This window comes from Hippopotamus amphibius, chromosome 2 (genome assembly GCF_030028045.1).
Source record: "Hippopotamus amphibius kiboko isolate mHipAmp2 chromosome 2, mHipAmp2.hap2, whole genome shotgun sequence".
NCBI classification, from domain to species: domain Eukaryota; kingdom Metazoa; phylum Chordata; class Mammalia; order Artiodactyla; family Hippopotamidae; genus Hippopotamus; species Hippopotamus amphibius.
The window spans coordinates 142,194,876-142,217,378 of NC_080187.1; the positions used below are offsets into that span (position 1 = coordinate 142,194,876).

General features: G+C 52.6%; 1 protein-coding gene across 1 annotated transcript; it reads left to right on the plus strand.

Annotated features, from left to right (window-relative positions):
• Nucleotides 1-3,903: 3,903 nt before the first annotated feature.
• ISG20 (interferon stimulated exonuclease gene 20) lies at nucleotides 3,904-17,717 on the plus strand. The gene is made up of 4 exons (XM_057724461.1): nucleotides 3,904-3,994; nucleotides 4,292-4,543; nucleotides 15,921-16,121; nucleotides 17,408-17,717. The coding sequence occupies exons 2-4, from the start codon at nucleotides 4,316-4,318 to the stop codon at nucleotides 17,492-17,494; spliced, it is 516 nt and encodes a 171-aa protein (XP_057580444.1). The 5' UTR covers nucleotides 3,904-3,994; nucleotides 4,292-4,315; the 3' UTR covers nucleotides 17,495-17,717.
• Nucleotides 17,718-22,503: the final 4,786 nt, after the last annotated feature.

The window sequence follows — 22,503 nt, forward strand, 5'->3', positions numbered from 1 at the left end:
TTAAACTTGTTTCTCTTTGAAGCTGTGTGTTCACTTTCTTTATCTTAAAAAAAATCTTTGTAGTTTTAAATATAAAATACACAGCATAAAATTTACCTTCTTAACCATTTTTAAGGGTAAAGTAGTGTTAAATGCATTCATTGTTGTGCAACTTGTCTCCTGAACTGTTTTATCTTGCAAAACTGAAACTCTGTACTCATTAAACAATAACTTCTCATCCCCTCCTCCTTCCCACTCCTGGCAACTACCGCTCTTTCTGTTTTTATGAATTTGATTAGGTACCTCATGTAAGTGGAATCCTACAGTATTTGATTTTTTGTGTCTGGCTTATTTCACTTCATGTCCTCAGAGTTCGTCTCTGAGGTTGTAGTATGTGTCACAATTTCCTTCCATTTTAAGGCTACACAGTGTATGACACTTTTTGTTCACCCATCCAGCCATACATCAACAGACGTTTGGGTTACTTCTCCCTGTTGGCTGTTGTGAGCAATGCTGCTGTGTCTCTCCAGGACCCTGCTCTCAGTGCTTTTGGGTGTATACCCAGAAGTGGGAGTGCAGAATCACAGTAATTGTGTTTCTTTTTTTTGACCACGCTGTGGCTTGTGGGATCTTAGTTTCCCCCGCTACCAGGGATTGAATCCAGGCCCACAGCAGTGAAAGCTCGAGTCCTAACCACTGGACTGCCAGGGAATTCCCTGTATTTCTTTTTTTTGAGGAATCGCCATACTGTTTTACAGTGGCTGCACCATTTTACATTCCTACCAACAGGGCAGTAGGGTTCCAATTTCTCCATATTCTCACCAACACTTATTTGTGGTCATTTTGATAATAGCCATTCTGACAGGTGTGAGGTGATAACCTCTTTGTGGTTTTGACTTGCATTTCCCTGGTGATTAGCAACGTTGAGCATCTTTTTCACGTATTTATTGGTATATAGTTTATTTTTAACTCATTCTTTTTATGTCTGTGTTCTTAAAAATATATTCCATTAGCACAGTTTGACATGTTTTAAGTTGAACCACATGAAGTTGCTGATATTTGACTGAAGTGGTTCCATCTGTGGTATATAATTTAGAAATACACATACACATTTTAGGGGTACATGACCCGCTGAGGTTGGAGACAGTTGAACTGGATTTCAAAGGGCAGGTTGCCTGTAGTGAGAGGTTATCTGACCCACCGTTAGGAGTCATCCACTCAGCCTGTGCCCTGTGCCGGGGGCTCAGAGAACGCCACACAGTGGCAACCTTTGAACCTGCTACAGGCACTGCAGGTGGCCCAACAGGCCGGATGGTGTCTTGTAAGGCTGAGAGAGGTTTACCCTGAGTGACTCGCTTTCCTCTTGACCCAAGGAAATTTGTGGACTCGGTCTGACCAATGAGTGACATCCGTTAAACCTGGGAAGCATCACCACTAGGAAATCCCCAGCCCACCCCCCTGGCTGGGGTCAGGGATTCCTGGTCTAAGCTGTTACTCAGCAGTGCCCGTGTCCAACCTCAGAGCACACAATACATTTGAAACAAATTCAGTGTGATCCAGGCAGTGTTCCAGGTGCTGGGGGCCCCCACAGCGAGCCAGACACGTGGGAGGCGGAACAGTAAGTGAACAAGTACAACACGTGGTATCTCAGATGGCGCTAATTCTTCCAGAAGAAACCCAGGCAGGGGATGGGGGTGTAGTTTTAAATAGAGATCAAGAAAGGCCTTGGTGGGAGATGTGAGGGAAGGGGAGAAAACTGGTTAGATAACCTGGAGGAAGAGCTTTCCAGACTGGGGAGAGCAAGTGCCCAGGCCTTGGAGACAGAGAAAAAGCCAGTGGATGGGAAGGTGAGAAGGGGGTGCTGATTGAAGGCACGGGAGAGGGGCTGACCTTGTAGCGTGACTGTCCATCTCCTTGACCTGAAGGCTTAGGCCTGACTATACCCCTGATAGCCCTAGGCCTAGCATGAGATGAGTGAATTAAGGTATGACTGATCTCATTTGAAGGAGTCAATGTGAATTTAGGTCTAAACCTAAAAAAAAGTCTTAGATTGGATAGTGGCGCAAGATGAGATTGGAAAGGCAGGTGGCACAGATGTAAGAGGGTCTTGGGGGCTGCTGCACTGCAAAGTGAGGTGTGATTTTTTTTTTTTATTGGACAGCAGGAAATCACTAGGTTCTTGAGCAAAGTGCCGTGACAAACAGTGTACGAGATTAGATTTTAGAAAACGTAATCTGGTAAGATGTGAAGGATAATTTAGAGCAGGGCATGCAGATGGAGGTGGGGGGGCATATGAGGACTGGGGTAGGGTGTGGGTAGAAAAGGAGAAATGCAGAGAAGACTTGACGATGCACATTTGGAGTTGACCACAGAGCAGGCTCAGGACCTGTGGGGAAAAGAACTGTAGGGGCGGGTACGTGTTCTGAGTCCTGAGGAGGCCAGTGGAGGCGGGTTGAGACCTGCAGCTGGGATGTTGATGTGGGTGGATCACCAGGGGGTGCATGGGGTTCTATGGGGATTGTAGAAACAGAAACCTCCAGTTGGATCTTTAGGGGGTTAATTTTTCAACACAAGTTCATTTAGAGTAACGGGAATTTTGCTTCATCTCCCCCTAAATCAGGATAACAATCCTTTACGCATTTGAGAAACAAAAAATTCCGACAGTCTAAATTCAAGGAAAAGTTGCTCATTCAGAATGGGAACCCAAAACAACCTCTTCTAACACAGACTTTAAACCAGTTGAACAACAAACAGGAACAATGCCTTGTCCTTTAAACATATTTCAGTATCTGGTTTTCTTTTCGAGGTCTGTTAAATGAAGCTGGATGTCACTTGGTGAAAATACCAAGAACCTGGGGAAATTTCTTTCCAAGCCACAAGTCTTTGTGACAACTGGGGGTAGTCAGATTCGACAGCTCAAAGCTTGTAGACATGTGGATCTGGGGTAGGAGGCGAGATGCGGCCCTCAACTCACCACAGCATCTAATGGACAATTTCCTCATTTAAGCTGATTCTATTTTTGCCCCGGTTGTAACTCATTCATTTATTCACTAAATGTTGAGCGCTCCCTATGTGTCAGGCATTGTTCTAGGGGTCAGAGTTCTAGCCTGGGAGAGCGTAGCCCCTAGGAAATAGGGCTGGGCTGGTGGGGGCTCCCTTCAGGCCTGCTTCTCCTTGTCCACAAACGGTGGTAGCCCAGCGGGAGGCAGAGCCCACTGAGGGCAGGTGACCATTTCTGAGTCATCCCTGAGCCCGTGGAGGCTGTAGGGCTCCCTCCCTGCCTTTTCTGGGTTGGCGGTGGGAGCTAGCCCTCCTCGCCCCCAACTTGCTCCTGCCCTTCCCAATCAATAAGCTCAGTGTCCCAAGAGCCAGCTCTCCTTCTCCCCATAAAAGACCTCACAGAGGGACTTCCCTGGTGGTCCAACAGTTAAGACCGAGCTCCCAATGCCGGGGGCCTGGGTTCGATCCCTGGTCAGGGAACTAGATCCTGCGTGCCTCAACTAAGAACCTGCAAGCCACAACGAACATTCCCACGTGCCGCAACAATGACCTGGCACAGCCAAATTAATTACTTAATTTATTTAAAAAAAAAAAAAAGACCTCACAGAGTGTCACATTTGTTGCGGCCCTGAGAGTTGTGGGACATTCCCTGGGCCCGGGCGGAGGGTGAGAGATGAAAGACAGATGTTGCAATTCACTCCATCCACATCAGCTGCGTCATCTGAGGAGGGGGAGGGCTTGAGCGATTAGGTGGAGGGCAGGGGCAGATGTGGGACACCCAGGCACAGAGCCAGCCAGCTTCCTCAATTCTGACTCAGGCCACTGAGCTCCCCACCTGCAGGCAGCCTGAGGACATGAAGCAGCCCAGCCTACGTGCCCAGCCTCCCGCCCCTGACTTCACTTGATAACAAACTAGAAACTGAAACAGGGTCAGGATTCCCGGCTTGAAGTCAGAGATGAGTCACTGCTAAGAGCAACTGCAGCAGCCGAGGAAGGGCACCAGAGAGGCAGGCAGGTGAGAGCGGGAGGCAGGATGGTGGGTTCAAGGCCTTTCTCCGGGGTAGCGCTGGTCAGGGGAGGTGCTGGGGGGGGCATCCTGGTCCTGAGGCTGCCAGGCAGGACCAGAGAGAGGCCCTGGGACCGCCGGCTGAAGAAGCTGGTTTGGGTGGCAAGAGGCCAGCTTCCTTGTGTGCCAGGTGGTGTTTGTGACAAAGGGCAGGGCAGAGGGTGTAGGCTGGTTGGGAGGTGGCTGAGGACGCCTGGGGCCTCGGCTGGCCCTCGCGTGATGCCCCTCCTGCCGCCCCGTCTCCAGCACATCTGAGGGTCCCGGTGGAAAATGGCGAGAAGCGCGGACGTGGTGGCCATGGACTGCGAGATGGTGGGGCTCGGGCCGTTCCGGGAGAGCGGCTTGGCTCGCTGCAGCCTCGTGGACTACCACGGCACCGTGCTGTACGACAAGTTCATCCGACCCGAGGGCGAGATAAGCGACTACAGAACCCCAGTCAGCGGGATCACGGCTCAGAAAATGGAGGGGGCCACCCCGTTCGCCGTGGCCAGACTAGAGGTAAGTGAAGGGTCATGTACCAGCCCGGACAACACACGTGTACCCCTACACACATACACACTTCCTCGGCACGTCCCCTGCGTGCTGGACCTGTGATCTGTGACCCCAGCCATGTCAGATTCCCTGACACCCATGCGTGGGGAGCACCAGGACGTGAGAAACCCATTGGTGTGTCCATCACATTCCTGCCATCAGACAAGCTTAGACTGACATCTGGGAGCAGTCTTCGGGGCATCTGGTCCACCTTGCTGGTCTTATGATGGGGAAACTGAGTCCTGCCTGCTATTCCCTGAACACTGATGTGGGCGCTAGATTCTTCCTTCTTTCCTCTACACTGGCTGCCTCTGAGGAGCCCTGCAGGGGAAATGGGAGACAGGTCCTGGGTGGAGGCCCTCACTGGCTGAATGCTTGGCTGGGGGCCCTCCCGGTCCTGAAGGACAGGCCAGAACCCGCTGAGCCTAGGGAGCGCTCGCTCCCAGACCCACCACAGGCCATCCACTCAGAGAGGTGGGCGTGTTGCCCCAAGGTCTCCCATCCTTTTGCCCTCCAGCTTGTTGTGACATCTCTGGTCTACTTTCTGTTTCTCTGAATCACTAGAAGAAAGGAAACTTAAGCACTCTAGAAGTGGCACTAGTGTTAGTCATTTCTGGGAAGGTGAACTCATCTTGGGGAAGTTCATAAAGAACTGAGGTTCACCTCAATCCCACACACCGCGCATGTGCCAGGCTTTAGGTGCCAGAGATAAGGCCACAACAATAGCCACTGTTTTCTTTTTTTTAATTAAATTAATTAATTATTTTTTGGCTTCACTGGGTCTTCATTGCTGTGTATGGTGGATAAGCAGGGGCTACCATTCGTTGCGTTGCGGGGGCTTCTCATTGCACTGGCTTCTCTTGTTGCGGAGCACAGGTTCTAGGCGGGTGGGCTTCAGTAGTTGTGACATGCAGGCTCAACAGTTGTGGCTCAAGGGCTCTAGAGCACAGGCTCAGTAGTTGTGTGCACGGGCTTAGTTGCTCGGCGGCATGTGGTATCTTCCCAGACCAGGGATTGAACCTGTGTCCCCTTGCATTGGCAGGTGGATTCTTAACCACTGCACCACCAGGGAAGCCCCATAAACTTTGTTTTGTGAGCACTGGCTACTCACTGGATGCTCTCCTGAGCTCCATCCAGGAGCTCATTCACGCCTCACAAAACAGCCTTCCAGCAGCATCCTCGGGAGCTGTTAGCTCAGAGCTGAGAGGTCCAGGTTTGAATCCTGGCTTTGTTCCTTACCTGCTAAATTACCTTGAATGAGTTCCTCAACCTCTCTGTATCCCCACCTGGAAAAGAAAATGGGGGTGGTAACAGCAACAATCTCACAGGATTATTGTGGGGATTGAAAAAGGGCCTGGAGAGAGTGCCTGTATAAGTGCTCAGAAACCGTTAGCCATTAGGATACTTTCCTTGCTGTCCCCATATTACAGATGAGGAAACTGAAGCTCTCTTGAACTAAAGAGAGATTTGCCAAGGCTGCTGAAACAAAGTACCACAAAGTGGGTGGCTTCAACAACAGAAATGTCTTGTCTCACAGTTCTGGAGGCTGGAAGTCCCAGATCAAGGTATCAGCAGGGCTGGTTCCTTCTTCTTCTCATTGCTGCACGTGGACTTTCTCTAGTTGCAGCGAGTGGGGACTACTCTTTGTTGCAGTGCATGGGTTTCTCAGTGAGGTGACTTCTCTTGTGGAGTATGGGCTCCAGTAGTTGTGGCGCACGGGCTTAGTTGCTCCACGGCTTGTGGGATTTTCCCAGACCAGGGATGGAATCCGTGTCCCCTGTATTGGCAGGCAGATTCTTAACCACTGTGCCACCAGGGATGTCCCAGGGCTGGTTCCTTCTGAAGGCTGCAAAAGAAAACCTGTTCTGTGTCTCTCTCTTAGCTTCTGACAATTTGCTTGCCGTCTTTGATATTCCTTGGCTTGGAGAAACATCACCCCAACCTCCAGCTTCCTGTTCACATGGCACTCTCCCTGTGTGCATGTCTCTGTAACCAAATTTCCCCTTTTCATAAGGATACTAGTTGTACTTGTCAGGGGCCCAACCTACTCCATTATGACATCCTAACAATAACATCTGCAATGACCCTATTTCCAAATAAGTCACATTTTGACGTGGTTGGGGTTAGGATTTCAACAAATGAATTTGAGGGGGAGTACAATTCCACCCTAACTCACACACGTTCAGGTAACTAGACTGTGGCAGGCTCAATGCTGCTAGAGCTGTGCATCCAAAAGGGTACCACCAGTTATGTGTGACTGGTGAGCACCTGAAGAGTGGCTGGTCTGAACCAAGATGTGCTGTAAGTGTAAAACACACACTGGATTTCAAAGACTTGAATAAAAAAAGAACCATAAAGTACCTCAATAATTTTAAAATATAGATTATATCTATAAATGAGCATTTTTGATATGTTAGGTTAAATAAAATATATTAAAACTAATTTCACCTATTTTTTTTTTAATGAATGGTACCTTTTTAAAAAAATTAATTAATTAATGTGGCTGCGTTGGGTTTTTGTTGCTGCACATAGGCTTTCTCTAGTTGCTGTGAGTAGGGGCTACTCTTCATTGCGGTACGCAGGCTTCTCATTGTGGTGGCTTCTCGTTGCAGATCATGGGCTCTAGGTGCACAGGTTTCAGTAGCTGCAGCATGCAGACTCAGTAGTTGTGGCGCACGGGCTTAGTTGCTCTGCGGCATGTGAGATCTTCCTGGACCAAGGATCGAACCTGTGTCCCCTGCCTTGGCAGGTGGATTCTTAACCACTGCACCACCAGGGAAGTCCCACCTATTTTTTTTACCTTTTTAAATACGGCTTTTGAATGATTTAAAATTACATATGTGGCTCACGTTATGTTTCTTTCTATTAGACAGCACTGTTCTATTAGACAGCAGTGTTCTAGAGGTACTAAGAGGATAGTAAGGAGCCCTGAGGAGGGGGCACAGTACATCAGGGTGGTTCTGGAAAGGCTCCATGAAGCTGGTGCTATTTGCCGAAGGCATGGGAAGAGTCTGCATATGCAACTCAGTGGGCCATAGAGAGCCACTGAAGATTCTTGAGCAAGAGCATGGCAGAATCAAAACCACTGTCACGGAAACCTGAACAGGGGTGCTAGGGAGGGTGGATGGGAGTGAGGAAAGACATGGCAGCAGAGAGAAGAGCCAGAGCCCCTGGGGAGCAGTTCCAAGGGCCTTAGTCATCAGTAGCACCCAGAGAATTGGAAAGAAGGAAACATTAGGACAGAGGAGAACAAAAGCGAATCACCAAGAAGGGGAGGGCAACACGTAGAAGAGGTGGGCTTGTTCAGGGGCCAGTGGGAGGCCCAGGAACATTGCACGGAGCTGCCCACACCCAGATCCCCACTGTGTAGTCAGGCAGGCAGCACGGCGCCACCCCTTCTTCTCCTCCCCAGCCTCCCTCCCCTCACTGTGGCAGAAAGGGCAGGGAAGAACTGCACTTCCCTGGATGTCCTCAGGCACTGGCTTGGGAGTTGGGATACCTCGGTCCTCATCCAGACTTGGTGCCAGAAATGCTTTTGTTTCTCAGCTGGAGATTATGCCAGGCCCTGCCAGTGTGTAACACGCCCAGAGTAGGCATTTGACAGCCTTTCAAGGAGGGAGGCAGGGATCTGACGACAGAGCAGCTCTTTGGAACCACATCCGCGGTTCACATTTCCTGCTCCTTCACTCACTGGTTTGTGTGAACTTTGGCAAGTTACTGAAACTTTCTGAGCTTCAATTTTCTCATCTGTGAAGGGGGCTGGGTACAGATGCCTTGTGTGGGCTGGGTGCCATGATGCGGTCTGTAGCCCTAAGCACAGTGCCTGGCTCATGCCTGATGGTCATCAATGTGCCTGTGGAGAGAACAAGTCCGAAACTCAAATTTTACATCCAGTCCACTTCCCAACTTCCCTTGAAAACCGCAGTCTTAGAATCTGGCCCTTGCTTTCTGCCTGCTGCACCAGGTATGCCCCTGCCCACCTCTCCTACCTTGCTGCCAGAGAAACTACCCCAGGCCTGGCTCAGATCACAGCCCCCACTCCCATCCCCCCACCCCTCCGGGTTCAAATGCCTCCAAGGCTCCCCACTGCCTAAGGCCCCTCTAACCCAATGTCCATGGTCCCTCAAACCCCACCTACCTACCTCTCCTGCCTTCTTTCTCAGCTCAGCCATTGCCCGCTGTGCTTCAGCCCCAACCCTACCCTCTCCCATCCCCCATCCCTTCCCCTAGAAATACTGCCATTCTGGCAGGCCCCGGCCAGAGGAGTCCTGTGTGATGCCCTGCCCCACTTCCTCCCCCTCCTCCCCAGCCTACCCCCAGGGGTCTCACCCTCCTTGCTATAGCCCACACAATTTATCGATTGATTGCTTTATCCAAACCACCCAGCATGAGGGATCTTAGTTCCCTGACGAAGGATCGAACCCGTGACCCCTGCAGTGGAAGCACGGAGTCCTAACCTAACTGGACCGCCAGGGAATTCCCATAGCCCACACAATGTAGAGCTTGCCTAGCTCCACAGCTCCTGCCATGTACTTTATCAGCTCCAGGTTGGATACTGGGCTTCAAACACAGAAGGTACCCTGACAATGTTTGTGGGGTTGGAGTTGAATTGATTTTCGCAATACAGGAATTCTGACAGCTGCGTGGAACAGAATTGCCTCTGCCCTCGTGTTGGCCTTTGCTGTCAAGATGCAATAATACATGAATAGTTCAGGGGGCAGAGAGCAAGCAACTGCCTTTATTTATTTAAAAAATATTTATTTATTTATTTTATTATTTATTATTTATTTTGGCTGCGCCAGGTCTTAGTTGCAGCACGCGGGATCTTCATTGCAGCATGCAGTATCTTTAGTTGGGGCATGTGCACTCTTAGCACACTGTCTTTAGACTTGGCTGGATGTGGGTCCAGTTCTGCCATCTGCTTGCCTTGTGTCTTCCGGCTCGTTGCTGAACCTCTCTGTGCCCCTCAGTAGGATCCTCTGTAACACAGGGATGATGAAGTAGCACAGGTGTATCCAGCATCATGTCCAGGCCCTGTTCTAAGCACTTTTCATACACCACTTATCTTTACTCCCCACCACAACCCTGGGAGGTAGTTAACTAGTATCATCATCCCATTTTATAGATGAGCAAACTGAGGCACAAGGCTGAGCAAACTGTCCAAGAAAGGGGTGGAGCAGATACTCAAATTCTGGCCCCAAGGCTTGCTCTGTGATGTTCTGATCCTGTGATCAAAGTGTGTAAATGCGCGCTGTGAATGCTCAGTGCCCAGTGTATGTTAAGGGCAGTGTTGGCATAGTGTAGGAGTAAAGCCATGGTATGAGGCAACCGCCATCATTTGTTTTCATGAATGAGGACACTAAGGCACCTTGACCTCATTCATCATCCTCAGTATTTTAATCCCAAAGACCAGGCTCATAGGCCCCAAGATTTGCTGGGAGACTCCCAAAGGGAAGAACCCTGTTAGCCATTTATCAGACCCCACCAGGCCAAGTGACACCTCTTAGGTGAGTCTAGGGCTCAACAGGCATTGGTTTCTTGCAGGCATTTTTCAAAGGCAGCTCACCAACCTGTCTCTTACTCTCATGGGAGCGGCAAGTGGGCCCGGCTAGCAGTGAGCCAAAGACCAGGCCATAGAAGCAAGGTGGGCTCGGGAAGCCACTGAGCCCCCAAGTCCACCCAGGATACCCAGGAGCAATGTGGCCACAAGGCACTGAGATTCTCTTTTTTATTTTTTGTAATGGGATTACATTGCTTTTGTAATGCAACGTAATTGCCTTGTTATCTTCTGTAGGTCTGTCATCCAGGACAGTGGTTCTCAGGGCACTGTGGATTTTGCCCCCAAGGGGATGTTTAGCAATATCTGGAGGCATTTCTGATTATCCTAAGTGAGGTGGGGAAGGCTGCTACTGACATCCAGTGGCTTGAGGCCAGGCATGGTGCTGAACATCCTACAATGCACAGGACACACAGTCACACCAAAGAAGTATCCAGTCCCAAATATTAACAGTTTCAAGGTTGAGAACCCCATTCTATGGAGAGCCCCACAAATCAGACTGTCAGCATAGGAGGGAACCTGAAGGAGACTGAGGTCCAGAGAGGGGCAGTGACTTGCTAAGGACACACAGCAACGCAGCAAGGTAGGCTACCAAGTGCTCAGATTCAGGGTGCTCACCTGACAGGTCAATGCTCTTTTAATTCATTTTTTAATCTAACAGTAATTGTCAATAACTTGTAACTCATTTTTGTAAGTAATTGCTCTTTTAACGTTAACCCAGTATGGTGAGTAGCATCCACCCCATGACTGGGATTGGGGAACGATCATGACACTGTTAGTTTGCAAATAAAGAAGCTGAATCTTGTGTGGTATTATGGTTTAGGTGGGAAGCAGAAATGAAGACAAATAGCTTGTAAACAGGGAGTGGGTTCAGCCGTCCCAGGGCCATAGCCTTTGCCTGAGTCGGAGTGCCCTGTTGGGGCCCTGCCACCTGGCAAGTTTCTCTGGGGCTCAGCCAGATCAAAGAGGATGACTTCGTCACCCAGGTTTACCCCAGAGTAAGCAGACAGAAGCTGGGGGCAGGACATCCGGAGAGCTCGGCAGGGGACCGGAGGAAAGAGGGGGACGAGGCCCACTCCTGAAGATGACGGTAGGGGACCTGGGCCTCCACAAGGGCGACATTCTTCAGGGTCCCTTACAATCACGGCGTCTCCTGGCAGCCAGGAATGAATGAACGGACAGATGGAAGGATGGATGCATGGTGGGAGCAGAGGGCTCTGAAGGGCTGGACAGGTATCAGTGCCAGGATTGCCAAACTCCGCTGATGGGAAGAACACCCTGGAACATTTGCTAACGCCCCTCCCCTGGCGATGTTGATTCCGCAGGTCTGGAGTAGCGCCCTGCCCTCTGCATTTTTAACAAGGATCCCAGGCGATTTTTCTGATCAGGTCCTTCTGGCAAATACGTGGACTAGAGGGAAAACACAGTGGAAAGAGAATGCAGGCAGACACCTGCACCTGGGCCTGTCACTTCCCAGCGTGTGACATGGGTACACACCACTGGCACCCCCTTTCCCTGTTGATAAGATGATATGACAATCCCTGCCTCATTGGGGCCATAGTCCCAACTCAGAAATCTTCACTGAGTGCCGTCATGGGCCCAGCAGTGGAGGTTATTAATTTCCACTCTGACATTAATAATGCTAATATAATCCCTAGGTCCTCAGTAGGTGGTAATAATAGTGACAGGGTCAGGCAGATCTGGACACCGCATCTCAGCAATCAGCTCATCAGCTGTGTGACCTGGGTAAGCCTCTTACCCTCTCTGATCTGCAGCCACTCCACTATAAAATGACGCTAAGAATATTCTTGTTGAGAGGCCTCAGGATGAGGTGAGGAAAGTACCTGGCCCAGTGCCAGGCGATGAGACCAGATGGATGAACGTCCCTCTTCCCCACCCACTCCAGTTCTTTCCAGGAATCCGAGCACCCATTCCCTGCATTTGACACATCTGCCTCATGCCTGCATTTGACACATCTGCCTCATCTACCACAACTGATTCAGGGCAGGTCCGCAGCCAGCCGGTCACACAGCCCTGAGGCCCCACCAGCCGGCACCCCACACCACCCTGGGTTTCCCTCCCAGCCCTGCCTCAGAAAGTCCATGGAGCCTCACCTCTCCAGACCCTCACCTTACAAATGGGGAAACTGAAGCCCAGAGACAGTCTTTGACCTCCCTGAGACCACACAGTAAGTCACCGTGGCCTTTCCCTGCCCGGTGCCCGGCATCTTTGTCCTGAAGAGTTGGCATCTTTCCTCCTTTCCCTACTTCTTCCTTCCTCCTGCTTGTCCACCTCTTCTTATTTGTCTCATGATGAGTCCCATGGTCCTGAATGTACCCACCCCCCCACCCCTCCACCGGGACCCTTGGACTCAGGAAGTGATGCGTTTCCCAGGAATCTACCTCACGATGACTTGGCCCTCGTACGCCTGGGACCGGCTGCTGTGGCTGACTCTGGGCTGGCACAGTCCCCTAAGAGCTTTGTGTGAACTGGGCCTGAGTCAGCGCCCAGACAGGAAAATAGGCCCCATTGTTTGGAAACATAGAGGATGTCAGCAAGGAAAGGCATGTGACCCACAGCCACCGGGCACGGCCACCCTCCCAGGCCCTGTGCCTCTACCCCGCCCCCCCCCCCCCCCACTCCGCATGCCGGCAGGAGCCCTTTCTTCCACATGTCGGCTTCCCCTGGAGCTGCTGCTCTGAGGTCGTGGGGGGGCGGGGACTCAGGGGGACCCCGAGACGAGCAGCATCAGCACCACCTGTTAGAAATGCAGAATCCTGCATCTAAATCCAGATTTTGGTGAAAATTACCAAGTGATTCCTAAGCCCAAGTGTGACAAACGCTGGTGTCCCTCAGGAGTGGCCAAGCTTCATTCCTCGAGTGCACTTGCCCCAGTCCCCAGGTTGGACGGGGGTCTGTCCAGAGGAGGCCCCCAACAAAACCACAGTAACGGTTGGGCAGGCTGGTGACATTGCCTATTGATGGTGGATGGACGGACCCTGCCTCCAGTGCTCTGACCATGGACAGCTCACCTCACTTCTTGGAGCCTCAGCTTCTCTTCCGCAAAGTGGCCACAAGGGGAAGCAAGTCAAAGGCCCTATGGGATGTCTGGGGAAGCCACTAGAAGCAGAAGCAGGACACGGGAGGATGTTTGCCATCCAGAGGGCTCCTTCCTGGGGCCCAGAGGAAGAGATGAAGGCTGCCAGAGAGCTGCCCAAGGTGGGCCTGAGGTGGCCTTGAGCTGCCCTTCAGCCAGCGCCTGGTACAGCTCACCCCAAGGACCGCCTTCCATCCTCCCCAGTGGCAGCCAAGGGAAGGAAAGGTGACCCACCTGTGTGGCCAGCGATTAAGGCTCTCCACAGGGCCACTGTGGGAGAGGAGGTGAGAATGGAAGCCTGGGCACACGTGCAGGGCACAGGGTTGCCGTGCCCTCAGGGCTGCCCTCCGCAGCTTGACCGCTGGGCTGACGGAGGCCTGGAGCACGCGGCTCTTTCCACAGAGCATGGTGTGACACGCAGGCATTGGCGCCAGCCCACTGGCTTTGAGGGCTGCCCTGCCACGAATTAGCTGTGTGACTGTCCCAGTTATTTAATGACACTTAGCACGTCACCCCAAAAACCTAGTGCCCCAAACAATGTCAATGTTTCTGTCATTCAGGCATCTACAATCTGGGCAGCTGGTCAGCGCAGGCACCTAGCAGGCCTGGGATTAGAATCACGGGAGGGTTTGCTCACCCACCTGTCCCTGGCCGGTGCTGGGGCTCCTAGGGCACGTCTCCCTACCTCAGCTACCAGCGTGGCGGCTTCAGGGTAACTCAGGGCTCCTGGGACACTGGCCTCATAGAGAGATCAGAAGTCACACAGCCCGGCCCATATTCAAGGTGAGGGGAATTCGATGCCATCTTTTCTTTTCTTTCTTTCTTTCTCTCTCTCTCTCTCTCTCTCTCTTTCTTTCTTTCTTTCTTTCTTTCTTTCTTTCTTTCTTTCTTTCTTTCTTTCTCTTTCTTTCTTTCTTTCTTTCTTTCTTTCTTTCTTTCTTTCTTTCTTAAATGATGGTGGAGATGAGGAGAAGTGAAGAAGAATGGGAGTGTCTGTTTATTAGAACAGAGGGTAAGAGAGTATGTGTGTATATATATATTTTTTGGCTGCGCCGGGCCTTCGTTGCTGCATGCGGGCTTTCTCTAGTTGCGGTAAGCAGGGGCTACTCTTTGTTGCAGTGCGTGGGCTTCTCATTGTGGCTTCTCTTGTTGCAGAGCATGGGCTCTCGGCACGCAGGCTTCAGTAGTTGTGGCTCATGGGCTCCAGAGCGCAGGTTCAGTAGTTGTGGCGCACGGGCTTAGTTGCTCCGAGGCATGTGGGATCTTCCCGGACCAGTGATCAAACCCATGTCCCCTGCACTGGCAGGCAAATTCTTAACCACTGCGCCTCCAGGGAAGTCCCAGATGCCACCTTTTCTGAGAGGAATGTCAAGGAATCTGCAAATATTTAAAAATCATCAGAGTCACCTTGAAAAAAATTACTCCACTTCTTGGTGGTTCAGTTTTTTGCAATTGCAAAATTCACTTAAATACAGCCCTCCCTCACAGCTGTATGGGTTTTCTATGGCTGCTATAACAAAACCATAGACTCAGTAGTTTATTTTTTATTTATTTATTTAAAAGGCAAATGTGAATTTTTTTTTAAAAAATTGTAATGGTTTATTTATTTATTTTATTTATTTTTGGCTGTGTTGGGTCTTTGTTGCTGCGCAAGAGCTTTCTCTAGTTGCGGCGAGCGGGGGCTACTCTTCATTGCAGTGCACCAGCTTCTCATTGCAGTAGCTTCTCTTGTTGCAGAACACAGGCTCTAGGCACGTGGGCTCAGTAGTTGTGGCTCTTGGGTTATAGAGCGCAGGCTCGTAGTTATGGTGCTCGGGCTTAGCTGCTCTGCGGCATGTGGGATCTTCCCGGACCAGGGATCGAACCCCTGTGCCTTGCATTGGCAGGCAGGTTCTTAACCACTGCCCCACCACAGAAGTCCAACTCGGTGGTTTAAAAGAACACAAATTTGTCTTACAGTTCTGTGGTTCAGAAGTCTGATGCAGGTCTCACTGGGCTGAGATTGAGGTGTCAGCAGGGCCGTGTTCCTTTCCGCAGCCTTTGGAGGGGCGGCCGTTTCCTTGCCCTTTCCTGCTTCTATGGCGGCCCCTGCTCCTGACTCAGTGCCTTCCTCCACCTCCACAGCCGGAGGCAGCCCATGAAGAGCTCTCTGACCTCCACATATAAGGACCTTGGGGTTATGCTGGGCCCCCCTGGATCAGCCAGAACTCTCCTTATTTTAAGGTCATCTGATTAGCAACCTATAGTCCATCGGGAGCTTTAATTTCCCTTTGCCATGTGACATCTTCACAGCCCCTGTGGATTAGGGCGAGGGCATCACTGGGAGGTCATTATTCCACCTGCCACAGGAGGGTTGTTGAAAGGATTACATGACATGTATGTGGTGTACAAAATGAGTCCTGGCTCATGGGACCATGGCCATTGCTATTAGACACGGAAACCACTGAAGGCGTTGAGATGGGCCTTGGGCGCAGAACTAAACTGTTGAAGGTGAGGAGGGCCTGGTCCAGTACCCTCATTTTATGGATGATATATATGTTCAAAGCCCAGAGAGGGATGGTGATTTGCTCAGAGTCACACAGCAAGTCGGGGAGCGGCTGCGCCGGCCAGACCCCATGATGGCACCAAGCTGTCCCAGACCCACCCAAAGGACCCTGGGTGATGTGTGGGGTGCGTGTCTCTCTGGCCAGATCCTGCAGCTCCTGAAAGGGAAGTTGGTGGTGGGTCACGACCTGAAGCACGACTTCAAGGCGCTGAAGGAGAACATGAGCAACTACGCCATCTACGACACGGCCGCCGACAGGCTGCTGTGGCGCGAGGCCGGCCTGCTGCACTGCCGGCGCGTCTCCCTCCGCGTGCTGAGCCAGCGCCTCCTCGGGCGGTGCATCCAGGTGAGGCGCGCCCGCTCCCCAGGCCGGGGCTGGGCTGCGGGCTCTGCGGGCCCGGCCTTCCTCCCGGGACTGTGAAGCCCCCCAAAGGCTCCAGAGCAAACTTTTGTTCCCAGAGATGCTCAGCCTCCCGGTAGCCCCGAGAGGCTGTGTGCTGTGAGGGGGCGGGGTTTCCCCGGAAGGAGAGCGGGGCGTTGGTCTGAGAGCTGACCCAGGAAGCCCGGTGGAGGGAGGAGGAGGGGCAGGGACGGCACCCAATCAGGGCGTGTTGGTTTGTTTTCAAAATCACGCTGCTCCGGGGGCCCTCATTCCTCAGCACGTGCAGCCACAGGCGAGCAGGGACCCCCAAAGGCCCAGGCGGGGGCAGGCGTGTGCTGGGGGCTGGGAGCTCACCCAGGCGGAAGGACCCGGGAGGCGGGCTGCACACGAGGGGCTGCGGCCACACGTGGGCCCTTCCAGCTCAACGGATGTTTAAGAAGCGCCTGCTCTGGGCCAGGCGGGACCAGAGGCTGTGGACCCACCTGAGCAAGGCCCAGCCCGTCCTTGAGAACCCTGGTTGAAGGGAGGGTGGCCCATGACCTGCCCATCAGCACATCTGCGGGGCGTGTCCACAGCGGGGAGGGCAGGTGTCCTGGAGCAGGGACGGAGGATGGGGGGCAGGCAGGACACTGGGTCTGAGTGGGGGGTGAAGGGGGCATCTTAGTGGAGGAGGCGGGAGAGGCGGCCCAGGGAGGGGAGAGCCCGAGCCCCAGCCTGAGGAGTGGGGGCGGCTTGGCTGGGGGGGCAGGAACATGTGGGAGGCAGGGGGTGGGCCTGAGATTGGGCCCCTCAGAAGGGCTGGTGGTACCGGGGACCGAGGACAGCGTGTCAGCACCTCGACTCCCTGAAGAGCCCTGTTCTCACCGTGCTGAGCAAGGAGCGCTTTAGAAGCACCTGTGTCCACATTCCCCAGGGCCCCGGGGCTCCCTGTGAGAACTGCTTCAGCCCCTCTGGGTCGGAGGCCAAGTCTGCAGGGCCCCGCCCCCACCCAGCGGGTTGGAAGCCCCTGGAGGGCACAGCCTGGCCCTCAGGATGCTGGATTCTGGGCCTGGCCGGGGCCTGGGGCTCCTGCTAACGGGGGAGCCAGGCCTGCTCCAGCCACCTGCTGAGTCCAGGGTGGCAGGGGCCTGGGGAGACACACCCACTGCCCCACTTCAGCCCTGGAAGTCAGGGTGTGAGCAGGGAAGGCCCGGGTCACACGGGGCACCTGGATTCGGCCCCAAGTCCCCACTCTGTACCTGTGTCTGCAGGACAGCGTGTTGGGACACAACTCGGTGGAAGACGCCAGGGCAACCATGGAGCTCTACCGAGTCTCCAGGAGAATTCGAGACCAGTGAGGGCTGCCCGCCTGCTGCTACTCAGCCCCCTCCCCAAAGATGAGACCCTCCATCTCTTCAGAATGACTCTCTTACTTTTGAAAAATGCATTTTTAGCAATAAAGTGGCTGTATATTTTCTCTACTCCCTTGGATCCTCCTCTCGTCTTTTTCTTTCCTCTCTCTGAGCCGGGTGTCAGTGGACACTACCCTGCACTCAGAGGACAAGGAACACGTGAGCCGGGCTCGGGGCAAGTGTCAATTTCCTTAACATCCTGACTCCTGTGGGTCCAGGAACAAGTCCATGTGACTTAATTAATACCCTGCCCCCACCTCCCTTTTCTAGCTGCATGTATGTCCAGAAGGGGACATTATTTCCTGAGGTTGACACCCGGCTCAGAGGTCCATTCATTCCATTTTGAAATTGGTGCCAGGGCCCTAGTGAGCTTCCAGGCAAAGGTACAGGAGGTGTGATGGGTGCCACCCCTGGTGACCTTCAGCAAGTCACCCCTCCTCTCATTTGTAAAACAAGGACACAAAGGTGGTGGACTCTGGAGTCTGTGGGAACTATGTTGAAATCTGGGTTCTGCCCTTTAGTAGCTGTATGACCTAGGGCAAGTTACTCAACCTCTCTGGGCCTCAGTTTCTTCATCTGTAAAGCAGGAAAACTTCTAACAATTCATAGGGTGCTTGTGAGATGTTGCAACAAAGTGTACAGGACCATGCCTGTCATAGCTCAAGCAGCCACCAGATTCAATAAATGATGATTATTCTGCACACAACCCGGCAATCTAGGAGAAGAGCTGTCCTCGGCTGCAGGGCGTAGCCCTCTAAAGGAAGGACACGAGTCGTGCACGGAGAGAAGGGTCCAAACCAGAGCAGTGGCTGTGCGTTAGATCAGCTGCAGAGTTGTTATTTTAATCCCTGACTGGGTCCTGCTTCAGCTCCACTGAACCAGAATCCCTGGGTGGAGCGGGGCGGGGCAGGGCGGGGCAGGTGGGGGGAGGGGGGGTTGGGGGTTGGGGGTTGGGGGAGTGGGGATTGGCAGGTGCCTGTTAGTATTGTCACCTCCAGAGGTGACTCTGATGCCTAAGACACTGGAATCACCTCAGGAGCTTTTTCAGCAGCCTGGTACCAAAGCCCCGTGTTCTCACACTGGACCGGGGTCAGCACCACCTGGAGGCTACTGGGCCCACCCCCACGTTCTGATTCAGCAGGACTGGGGTGGAGCCCAGGAATCTGCGTTCCCAGCAAGTCCATGTTGAGGTTCTGCGGCTGGTCCGGGGACCCTGCTTTGAGAAGCACTGCCCGAGCATCAGGTGACTGTGATGTGCAGCCACGGATGAGCCCTGGCCTAAGGGCTGAGCACCTCCAGGGGGCTCCTGTCACTGTCCAGCCTTGCCGCCCTCCCCACCCCCACCATACCCTTGGGTGCCTGCTGATGCAGAGAGAGGGCACAGCCCTGCAGGATGTGTCCTAAATCGCCCACTGCGTGGATGAGGGGCTCCAGGTGAGGTTAAGAACCCAAGGGATTAGAGTCCAGGCCCATCCAACCAGAAACTCCAGAGCTTTTTACTGAGACAGATTTACAATGGTGGTGCCTTCCATTTGCACCACTGACTCTGAAAGCCTGGTCTGGGAAGGGTTGGGGAGGTGCAGCTTGACCTCTCTGGGTTTCCTCCGCCCGTCTTCCATGTTTTAGAGTCATGACCTCTGCTCTTAAGATTATTAATGAACCTTGGAAGCTGCTGGGTGAGGCTTGCGTGTTTTGCTGTGAGTGGCCACCCGGTGGAGCCCTTAGGCCATCTCTCCCCCAGGCAGCCTTGCAGGCAGAACCAGCCTGAGGGACACTCTGGCAGGAGGTGTGAGGGGCTGGGTCTTTAACATGGTTGGGGGCTGCTCCAGGGACCCTCTAGGCTGTCCTCACTCAGCCACTGAGCTGAGGCTCAGAGGGAGCCGGGGCAGTGGTGCAGCCTGGCCTGGAAGGTGACCCCAAGCTCTGACTCCCAGACTCCTGGAAGTTCCTTCCAGGGCTTCAAGCTTCCTTGAAAGAATAGGAAGCAGGATTCCCAGAGGAAAAGCTTTCCCAAAGGAAATCTCTAAGCTGACTTCCTGCTTCTGGTTCTGGGGTTTGGATGCCCCCAGGGGTGAGAAAAGCTGGGGAGGCACCCACCCTGCCTCCCAGGTGGGCCCCGAGGTGAGGGTCAGGCCCCAGAGGGCAGCGTGTGCTGTGGCCCCGCCCCTCTCCCGGGCTCCTTGCCTCCTGCACAGCCAGCTTCTCAGTGGGGGGAGGCAGTCAGGTGGGAAGCACAGGGGTTGATGCTCTCGAGAGACCCCAGCTTCACTCAACCCACTGGCTGGAGTGTCTCCCTCTGTGAGCTCAGGGTCCCCGTCCATCAGAGGGGCTGAGAAGGGGGCTGAGATCCCACAGGCAGGGGGCCCAGCACCAGGCTGGGGGTGGTGGGGACCCATAAACAGCACCGTCACCCCTGACCCCAATGAAAGGAAGAGCTGCTCCTGCTGCCCCTCTAGATGCCTGACCTACCCGGGTCCCCACACACCTGGGGATGTGCTGGTGGGGTTTCCCTCTCTCCTCCTCCGCTGCTCTCCTCTGAGGTCCTGGAGGTCGGGGCTGCTCCTCTGCTCATCTCATCATTCCCAGAACTTGCCCCAGGCCCTGGTGCTCTGCCGGTGAGGGAGGAGAAGGACGGAGTGATGGGAGGGAGGACGGATGGAGGGATGAATCCATTCTTACCCGATATTGGAATAAGAAGTCTTGTGTCTGATCTAAGCATCCTTCCTCCTTAAGCTCCCCCACCTGACAGAGCTCCTCTCCTCCCTGAGCGAGTGCACGTCACACACCCCAGCACAACTTGAGGACCACGTAAGACAGTGGCTGACATTTATCAAGGGCTTGTTGGGCAGCAGGCACAGTTCTAGGTGCTTCTCGTGTATGATCTCGTGTATAGCAGGCGCTATTATTCTGCTCATTTTATGATGAAGACGCTGAGGTACAGGGAGGTTAAGTAACTTGGCCAGAGTCATACAGAAATTAAATGTTAAATCTGGGACCTGAATTCCTCTTAGGGGGAAAGTACTTGGGAATTCCTCACCGTGTAGGAGAACTGACAGATCTCTTCTCCTTCTGCAGCAGCACAAGTCCCGTCCCTGGCTTGGAGAGGAAAGTACCCCCAGGCAATGGGAGAGTGAGGGTCAGCACTCAGGGGGCCCGGCTCTCAGCACCAGGCACTGGAAAAGGGAATTTCACCAATATTTCTTGGCACCTACTATGTGCAGGACTCGTTGTAGCATCTCCCAGTTTAAAAGAAAACAAAAGCAAACCCTTGATCCTACACCCGCCCAGCTAGTGTCCTTTGCACCCTTTCTCCACAAACATCCTAAACTCTATCTGCACCCCTCTCTCCATTCTCCCTCGTCTCATTTGCTCTAACCCGCTCTCTGCCTTCTGTTCCCACCTCTCCATGGAAACCGCTCTCATCGGGTCACCAGCAAGCACCATATTGGCCACTCAAGATACATGTACCTTCTCATCACTAGGTCTCTCAGCATCACTCCCCTGAGTCAGGAAACCTTCTCTGGAATGATTCTCCTCCTGCTGCTCAGCCTCTCCTCTGTCTTTCTCTCCCTCCTCCTCCTCCTCTCCCATCATCTGAGTGTCTCAGGTCCTCATGACGTGGGCCTAGACCACCTCTTCTCTGTGCACCTTCCTGTCCTCATCCAGTCCAATGGCTTTAAGATTCCTCTCAGTCAACAAATACCCTTATGCACTGAGTGTGTGCCAGGCACTGCTCTCGGCACTGGACAGAGAGCAGAGAAGAGAACCGTTTTTAGCCTTATGGAGCTGGTACAGGAGATGGAGAATATGCAAACCGTATATATTATATCAGGTCACTGGCTGATAAATGCAATGACCAATTATGACAGGTGAAAAGAGCATTATTGGAATGTGGGGGGTGGGCAAGGCTGCTGTTTTAGGTGAGTGGACAGGACAGGCTGCTCTATGGATGTGACATCTGAGAATATACTGAATGCAGTGAATAGGCCATGTGATGACAGCTCCCCAATTCCTGCCTCCGGAGCTGATCTGTATTGAGACCCAGAGTTACATCCAACTGCCTCCTGAGCTCTCCCTCTGTGTGTCTCAGGACACCTACACTCACCATGTCCAACCCCACCCCTTGAATCCACCCCTCAGCACACACCGATCCTTCCTCATCTTTCCCATCTTGGTCAATGGCACCACCTCCACAAATGCTCCTCACAGAACACTTGTGATTCCACCCACTCTTCTTCATCTCTAGAGCCACCCCCTGGTCCAGATCCATCCATCCCCTCACCTGGACACCTGCCACAAGCTTCCAGCTGATTCCTCTGTTTCCATCCTTTCCCTCAATGTCTGCTTGGAGTGAACTCGAACTAAGATACCTTTGACGTTTCTCTTTGCTCCCTCAGGATAAAAATGCAGACTCCAAAACATCACCTCCAAAGCCCTGCAAGCTCAGACCCCTTTCTACCTCTCCAGTCTCTTCGCCTCCCTCTCTCCAGCCACTGAGAACTTCTTCCAGGTCCTTTTTGTCATCTCAGAGCCTTTGCAAATGCAGCTCTCACTGCCTGGAACATTCCACTGTGAATAATAACGTTATTTTAAAAGGAATATTTAAAGAACAAAACGAGCTCCTCACAATTAAAAATACCATGGCATAAATCTTAAATTTAATAAAAATATTGGAGATGAAATTTTGTCCATCTTTCAGAAAATAGACTGAGATGTTTAGAGACAGAAAATAGGACAGAACAGATAAGAAAATTAGAGGCTCCAGCTAGGAATTTAATGTCTAACAAATAGGATTTCTAGAGAGAAGAAAGAAAACAGAGGAGGAAATTTTGTCAGAGTTGAGGGGTATGAATTTCCTAAGACAAAAGGCTCACTGCATGTTTGGCAAGAGGTCTAAAGGAAGACACACTGGAAGGCACATTACTGTGGAAATTAAATCACTGGGCATAAACAGA

What these genes read in the sequence shown, in the direction of transcription:
- ISG20 (XM_057724461.1), top strand. Translation starts at nt 4,316, where the DNA reads ATGGCGAGAAGCGCGGACGTGGTGGCCATGGACTGCGAGATGGTGGGG. An exon ending in TCGCCGTGGCCAGACTAGAG is followed by an intron (nt 4,544 to 15,920) that starts GTAAGTGAAGGG and finishes CTCTCTGGCCAG; the next exon opens with ATCCTGCAGCTCCTGAAAGG. An exon ending in TCCTCGGGCGGTGCATCCAG is followed by an intron (nt 16,122 to 17,407) that starts GTGAGGCGCGCC and finishes CTGTGTCTGCAG; the next exon opens with GACAGCGTGTTGGGACACAA.